Source organism: Cannabis sativa, chromosome 3, assembly GCF_029168945.1.
Source record: "Cannabis sativa cultivar Pink pepper isolate KNU-18-1 chromosome 3, ASM2916894v1, whole genome shotgun sequence".
Taxonomy (NCBI): Eukaryota; Viridiplantae; Streptophyta; class Magnoliopsida; order Rosales; family Cannabaceae; genus Cannabis; species Cannabis sativa.
The window spans coordinates 2,073,096-2,081,526 of record NC_083603.1 but is presented as its reverse complement, the minus strand read 5'-3'; the positions used below and the strand labels follow the sequence as shown (position 1 = coordinate 2,081,526).

The following is an 8,431-nucleotide window of genomic DNA, read 5'->3' as shown; positions in this document are numbered from 1 at the left end:
ATAATAATAATAATAATGGTATTGATATTAATAAGAAGAATAACTTTGAACTTGGAAATGAATCTAAAAATGGGGGGTTTTAGTTTTTCAAATATTTCTTTAAGTCTTTTCTAAAAGAAATATAAACTACTTCCCCCCACTGATTCATTTTCTTGTTTTTTTTTTGTTCAGTCAAAATTATATAGAGTAATTAATAATACAATATTCCAAAAAAACATTAGAGCAAAAGAACAAAAAAAAAAGAGGGTCTTTAGAATACAAAGCTCTTGTTCCATGGACAATGGAACCTCTTTGAAGATGAAATTTAAAGACAAAAAAATATATAAATAATTCTAGAAACAGAGTAATGGAAGAATACCTAACCCAACTGGTTCCTTTTAATACTAGCCAGAGTGAGAGAGTGAGTGAGAGAGAGAGCCTTCTTCCTTTTTTCCAATCTCTGCTACAAAGAATATATGGTAAGAAATGAATAATCTTGTGAAACTTTTTGAGCCATCCTAGTAGACCTTCTCCTTCGAAATTTTTACCTATAGTTTAGTTACCTTTTTTTTCGATATTACCTGTTTGTTGTCTGTCTTTCCCTCCACAACAAAATGACCCCCGAGAATGGAAAAAATGAAACATACATATATACCATCTGAATCTATATCCACTGAGTAAAATGATTTTTTTGTTCACTTTTGCTAGACTAAGAACTGATGATCAATCAATCAAGCTAGCTGCATCTGTTCAACCCAAGCTCCTAAAACAGAGTGATCGATGGACTCGATTTTGGATTTGGAATTCAGACCCTCACCGGATGCTGGGGCACCATTTGTAACTGAAGGTGCCGCCTTATCTTTCATCATCTCAGGTGGTGATTCCTTGACAAGAGACTGGACCCACGACAGGTCTGGCTCCTCCCCATTGTTGTTTCCGAATTCGAGTGAAGAAGATCTTTTCATTCGATTGTGGTCTTCTCCGTTGTTGACAGACCAATCCAACTTTCCGTTGGGAGAACCCCATTTAGACCAATTTACAGGGGAACCGACAACTGATGAAGTGTGGTTCGATCCAAGTTCCCTTGAGCTGAGGCTGCGCAGTTGCTGCTGGTGCTGCTGTTGCTCACGCTGCGAAAAGGCAGAGAGGCGTGCACTCATTGGTGAGATTGGCTCAACACTCCTAGGAGACATCCTTCCAGGAGATTGAACACCAAATGAAGCCTGTAAAAGAGGGTGGTCCACTGTTTTGGGTGACATAACAGCAGTGTTAATTGGTGATAGCATGCACTGCTGCTGATGTTGAAACTGGTTTAGCAACGCTGATTTACGAGTAGGGGAAAATGTGGAAGCTGTCATATGGTCAGAGTATCGAGGTGATGAAGAGATCTCAGCAGAAAAGAGCTCTTCGAGGTTGGAAGGTGTTAATGTTTTTGACCGACAAGAACGATTGACTGAAGCAGAACTCATCCTAGGCTGAGAAAAACAGTTCATGTCATTAAAAAGCTGCTGTTGGGCATCGAGTTCAAGCAACATGTTCAAATCCTCAGGTGGTATGTCACGAGCACTGAGTGAAGATCTCAGTCGGCTTGATTGAAGGTTACTTCCAGGGAGATGAAGCGTTGGGACATTAGGCTGCGGCCAAGCCATTGAGGAATGGGACATACCATTTGCTGAAGGTGACATGGGCTGCGTAAAGGGAGAGGGAGACATGCCAGAGACTGATGATGGAGAGCCGGGAAAGAGACTCAACGCAGCAGCCATGTCCATAACACTAGGTCCATTTGGACCAGATGCTGATGCACGTGGCGAAGGGACTCCAGATCCAGTGGAGACATACAAAGGTCGAAGCTCTTCAGTTCTGTGGGCAAAAAAGCATACCCTTCTATTGCAGCTGGTACCATCCTTACAGAGACGGGTACGGTACTGAGCTGGGTGCAGCCAGCACTCAAACACGCCATGAGCATACTCACACAAGTCCCCACGCCTACAAGCTCCTTTCCTGAATTCAGGACAGGGAACACAGCTGTAGTGGAACTTCCTCGGATCTCTCCTTCGAGCATTTTCTCCTGGATGAACAAAAGGGCATTCAGTCCAATCATGTGAATACGCTCGTGAACATGGTCGAACCTTAAAAGAGAACATGCGAAATTCGTCCGTTGCATAAATGCTGTTCTTGATGTCGGGGATGGAAGGATCGATTGGATACTCCTTTTTCTCAAGTGTAGAGATATGAGGCAGATCAGACATCTTGGAAATCACAGGAGATGAAACTGAGTGAGGAGAGCGCACTTCATTGTCAGGAGAAGAAGAAAGTGTTGATGAATCTGACTTCGAGCAATTAATGGACAGATGCATAGGGTGTTCACCAACACCAGAGCCACCAAAAGCATCTTTTGACAATAGCTCCTCAAATATAGCTTTCATGCCTTGCAGCTTTGGATGAATGACAATCACATCAACAGGGCGATGACCATTGACGTCCATCAAGTTTGGATCAGCACCAGCAGATAAAAGCAGCTTGACAACATCGAGAGCATTAACAGATCCACCAGAAGCAGCACAATGAAGAGCAGTACTTTTGTGCACACCACAAGATAGATTTACATCAACCTCAGGACACGAGAGCACAAGCTTCAGCACATCAACACTACCATAAGTGGCAGCAACCATTAATGGAGTTCTATACTCAGAAACAATGTGCTTGGCACCTTTACGGCGGCTATACCAGACTCCAACATCGTTAATTGAAGAAGAATCCTGCTCAATTGAGCGCTTAAAGCCGTCAACATCATTATCAGATGCAAGTTCCAGTAAATTACTTAGAGAATCTTCAGTTTTAACAATAAGACCATTCATTTCTTTGGTGTTAGACGCAGTTTCGGCAGTAGATGAAGAAGATGAAGATTTTGAACTCTCTGGACCACTACACATACTTCAGTTAGCGAAATTTTTGTTTCAAGATGCTGAAAAATCCAAAAGAAAACAAAAACAAGGAAAGATTATTATATATTAAACGAAAAGTGCATACCAAAAGTAGAACACATGAAGACAAATGAGGCAACTACTAGAACCATTGGTCCCAGAAAACTATAACAAAGTAACTAATAATACCAGATGGAGGGAAAAGCATACCAAAAATCACAGAACAAATTTAGAGAATGAGCACGAGTACAAATCAAAAGCTTTTTGAGTTCCAGCAACAGATAAAACCAAGTCACAAAACGAACATAAAAGGAAGCAAGTCCAACCCAAGAGTGCAAACACACTACATAAATATATATAGATATAGATATATTGTTATCTTACTGAAAAAATTCAATCTTTCAACTCCCTTAATTTAGAAAATCCTAGTTATAGAAAACTAATAGAAAGGGGAGACTAATCAACAAGAACAAACAAGCAAGACGGCAACATATAAAGAATCATGACAAAATCAAATATACCGTATAAAGCACAACCTGACCTCAAACTAAATTCTCAAAACCCAATAAAGTGAAGAACACAGAGACACACACAACAAAAAAAGGAGTGTAACTTTAACATATGATAGAAACAGGGAATCTACTCACAAGGCCGGCCACAGAACAAATCCAAAGTAATCTAGAATCATCTGAAACGAATATATCACCATTTGTTTATCTGAAGTTTTTGACACATAAGTTTATTCTTATTCTCAACAAACAAAAAAGTCATCTTCTTCCATGATATTACAAATCAAAGAACCAAATCATAATAAACAAAAACACATAAAGCATAATGTGAAATCAATAACGATAAAATCAAATCTCATAATAATAATAATAAAAAACCACTTCAACAGTAAAAATTTGTTCATTAACATCAAAACACTTGAAGCTCAAAATCAAAATCCTCAACAGCTTACAAGAGTATTCAAGTCAACCTAATGAGAAAAAAGCAAGACTTCGTTTATTAGGGCACAAAAACTTCAAAATAAGCAATGAATAAAACATATATAAACAAAAACACTCACCGATTCTCAGTCTGAACCGAAGATCGAAAGCAGACCTAAAAAAAAACGAAGTAAACAAAGAATCAATCAGTAAAAAAAATATATCATCATCGATCCAAAAACTCAAAGATTGACCATTTTTCCATACATAAGAAACAAAATCTAAAGCTTTTCCATTACCATCGATGAGACCGAGGAATCACATAAAGATGGTGAGAAAGAGAGAGAGAGTTTCAGAGGAGAGAGAGAAGAGAGAGAAAGAGAGTAACGTTTTTGAGAAATGAAATTCAAATGAAATGAAAATGAACAGAGAAAAAGAGAAGAAAATATATTTGTTTTAATTAATTAATTAATTAATTTTAGAAAAAATAGAAATATAAATTAAATTAAATAAAAAAAAGCATCGAAATGCACACCAAATGAAATTCAAATTAAGTCCAAATTCAAGTCAAATTATTTTTTTATTTTTTATTTTTTATTTTGGGTTTCAGTTCCGCCAATGGGATTTATTGGGATTTTTAGGAAAATATTTTTTGTAGTCAAAAATTAATTTAGTAATTGTAAGAAGAAGAAGAGACCTATTATGGTTGAAAATGAAATATCAAAATGAAAAATAATTAATTGAAATTTAAGGAAATGTTTACTTCATACAATTATTTTAAGATAAAGAAATTGAAGGGCACAATGGAAGTTTTGTAGTATAACTCTAGTTTTATTTTGATATTGAGAAAAAAATAGTCTATTTTTTATGATTATACATATTATAATTATTTAGGATTACTTGTAATTTTTTTAAAATTCTGAATAGTTTACAAGACTGAAAATAAAGTTCAAACAATTATTTATTATGCGTATAAGAAAAATAATCGTGTATACAATAAAATATCTAAATCTTATTTTTTGCTTTGTAAATATAAGATATTCAATTTTTAAAAAAAAATTACAGGTGGTCGAGATATCAAATCAGATAAAAAATTTACTAAAACACTCATTTAAAGAGGTGTACTATAAACTGTATTGTTATTCGTGTAATTAAATATTCATTTTCATAAATTTTAATTTAATAATTATTATAAAAAAAATTATTAATCTGTGAATGTGGCACCTTATAGTAATAGTGTTTCACATCAATAATATTTTATAGCAATACTCCTATTATAATGAAGTAAATTAAATACCAAATCTTCTTGTCCATAAACATTAAATCACAATTCAATGTAAGATTATAAATTTGTGTCCAAAAATAAGAGGTTAATATTACTTACTTTATTAATAAGCTTGTATATAAGGAAAGAAACACTATAATTATCTTCAATCTTTTACTACAATTAACACTAATTTAGTAAGTTTTTTGCTTACTATTTATACAAAAAACAACAATTAAAAGCTATTAAACCACAAGTATATTACACTAAACTAACTCCACCTAATTATTAAACTTTTTTTTTCCTTAAAAAAATCAAAACAAAACATTTCAAGATGTTTTACCTTTTTTCCACATATTAACTTAAAACTTTCAATAAGTCATATATCACACATCATTTACCAAACTATTAATATAAGAAAAATGTAAACAAATTTACCAAACTATTAATAAAATAAGCTCCTTTATTTATGTGACCATAAATTTATCTTGATTAACAAAACATCATTATAAAAGAAAAGTTACAATTATATAAGAGTTAAAAATTCCATACTATTTGGAGATAATTCCTTAACAAAATAGAATTCTTTGTAATCTAACTTACAAAGATCAAACAATCATATAATCACAATTATGTTAATCATGGTTGGTTATATTTTACAAAATTAAGTATGTAACTATTTTCAATAACAAAATTAATCATTGTTAGTATTTTTAAAAAATTTAAGTAAATACTAAAGATTATTATTGCGAGCAAAGCTTATTAAATTAAAATTAAAAAATTACAAAATAAAACTATACAAAAAGACCACACTATATACCAATTAGATGAATATATACATATATTATATATAGTCATACTTTGAATGATAATCATCCAATTTGGATAAAAAGATGAACTTTTTTTTGTGAAGCTTAGTTTGCTAATGATGTTTAACTCCATGCCCCACAACAACACATGTTTAATTAAATTATAATAGCCCTACTACCATAATTGCCTCTTGCATGCTTTAACAATTTTATAAACTTTGACTAAAAAATTAATAAACATGCAAAAACAATAAACCTACCCTACCATCCTCTAATGTATGATTAATATTTGGTAATAAAATACTATGGCAAAAAAAAAATAATAACACTTATGAATAGTCCAAAAATGATAGGTGACCTTTCATAAAATTGAACATTAACTAACCTTATTAGAAGCTAAGCTAAGAATTGAGTATTGAAAAATTTATAACACAAAAACCAAATTCAAGTGGATTGTTGTGCTTTGTTTGAGGTACAAGTCATATGGGTGTGTACCCTTTATCAAACATCCCATTGTTAAGGACAATGACCTTCAATTTTATTTTATTTTTTTTGTCAAATTCACATTTAAATTCACATTCAATTGGTTCCTCTAATATAATTCTACTGCAAAAATAGTACAATATTAAGGTCTTTATGTTTAGAGGGGACCCCACTTTTTGATGTTGACTACTAAACCCTTCTTCATTACCCTACACTTGTCAAACCATGCATCTCTCTTCTTTTTAAAAAAATTATGATAAAAAATTTATTATTATAATCTTTTGCCAAAATATATGACAGTTCAAAAAACAAATTGAGTGTTTGGTATGTTTTATAATCTTTTGAATAATCTTGCTAAAAATACCTTGAAATTTTTTTAATATGCATGATAAATTATATATCAGAAATTTTATTTTCGGTATTATAAATTATTTAAAATTTTTAAAAAATAATATTATAACTATAACATGAATAACACTATGAAAAAATAAAAAAAATATATATATATATTAGTCATGTGAATTTTAATATAAAAGTTCACTAAGAACTAAAAGAGAAAATAAATTAAATGAAAATTATGATGTGATAGATTTTTATGTGGTGTTGTTTTGTTTCTAAAAGTTTCTACTAGTTAATTATATTTTCTCTCTTTTTCTATACTTTGGTGCATTTTTTTTTTTTAATTTTTCATTTGTCGTTTCTTGATAATGTGAAATCAAAATCATATCTTGTTCTAAGTGATGTTGACTACTCAAAGAACATTTTGGATAGAAGATTACATAGCAAAAAGTCCAAACCCATATGTTTATGGGCCCTTCCATATGGGCCTATTTCATAACTACTTTTTGGCCCATCAATGGTACAAAATAAATGTATCTCACCATGTGATTCTATTAAATTGTTTAACTACCCCTTTTATTTTGGGAAATTTACACAGATTACTGTGTTTCCCAATTTCTTTCTTTTATACTGTTACACTCTCAAATTAACTTTCATACTGTTTTTTTTTTCCTTTTTTTTTTCGAAATTAACTTTTTTTTTTTCTTTCGGCAGTGTACTGCCAACAATTTTATGTTATTGTTTTGTTTTTTTTTTTGATTGATTGGGACATGGGCTAAGTTATTTATTTAATTTTTTATTTTAATGGATGTACAAATTATTATTTATTATTTTTAATATTTAATAATTATTATTTTTTGAGATAATTTAATAATTATTATTTTGATGAAAAGGTTGATGGGATGTGTCATAAAAGTGACATGTTTTACTTTTTCTTTTATTTAAATAAATTTAAAAATCACACCCCATGTCTCACTCTTTTTCTTTTATTTAAATAGATTTAAAAATCCCACTCTCATTTCTCACGATTCATCTTCTTCTTCATCTTTATCTTCTAGCTTTTCACATAAATCTCACCCCCATGTTCTAATATTCATCTTCTTCTTCAAGTTTTTTTTTTTCTTCATCTTTACCGTTGTTTTAGTATTGTTCTACTGTTGTTTTTCATGATTTTTATTTTTTTTTTCATGTTCAATTCTTCTTCTTCATCTTCTTTTCTTTTCTTTTTATTTTTTTTAATTTTTTGAAGTTCTTAGTTATGTTTTTTTTTTTTTGAAAATTTAAGAGTTAGTGTGGTTTTTTTTTGTTCTAATTTTCTAGAACTTTCTTGCAAATATAGTGCATTTAGTATTGAGGATGTGCACAACATAGTTAATTTTTGATCATTTTTTTTCTTTTATTGTTTTATTTGTTTTAGTATTGTTTTAGTATTGTTTTACTGTTGTTTTTCATGATTTATTTATTTGATGCCGATTTCACTGCTCTTGCTCCATCTCGCTGGAATTAATAGGTATTTTTTGGGTGTTCTCGTGTTGTTGTAATAGTTCTGTATGTGAGTGTGGAAGATGGAGGCTATAAATACATTTCTTCTTCGTTTTCTTTGGCTATTTTTGTGGTTTTTTTCTTTTGGTTCTCCTATAAATATATTTGACGAGCTCACTCACAAGAGAGTTTTGAGGTGTGTGTTTCTTTTATATTTTTCTA

The 8,431-nt window shown here is 31.2% G+C and overlaps 1 protein-coding gene across 1 annotated transcript; it reads right to left on the bottom strand.

Annotated features, from left to right (window-relative positions):
* LOC115711704 (zinc finger CCCH domain-containing protein 30) lies at positions 1–4,289 on the bottom strand. Its single transcript, XM_030640090.2, has 3 exons — positions 4,132–4,289; positions 3,973–4,007; positions 1–2,944 (listed from the first exon to the last, which is right to left on the bottom strand). The coding sequence occupies exon 3, from the start codon at positions 2,910–2,912 to the stop codon at positions 711–713; it is 2,202 nt and encodes a 733-aa protein (XP_030495950.2). The 5' UTR covers positions 2,913–2,944; positions 3,973–4,007; positions 4,132–4,289; the 3' UTR covers positions 1–710.
* Positions 4,290–8,431: the final 4,142 nt, after the last annotated feature.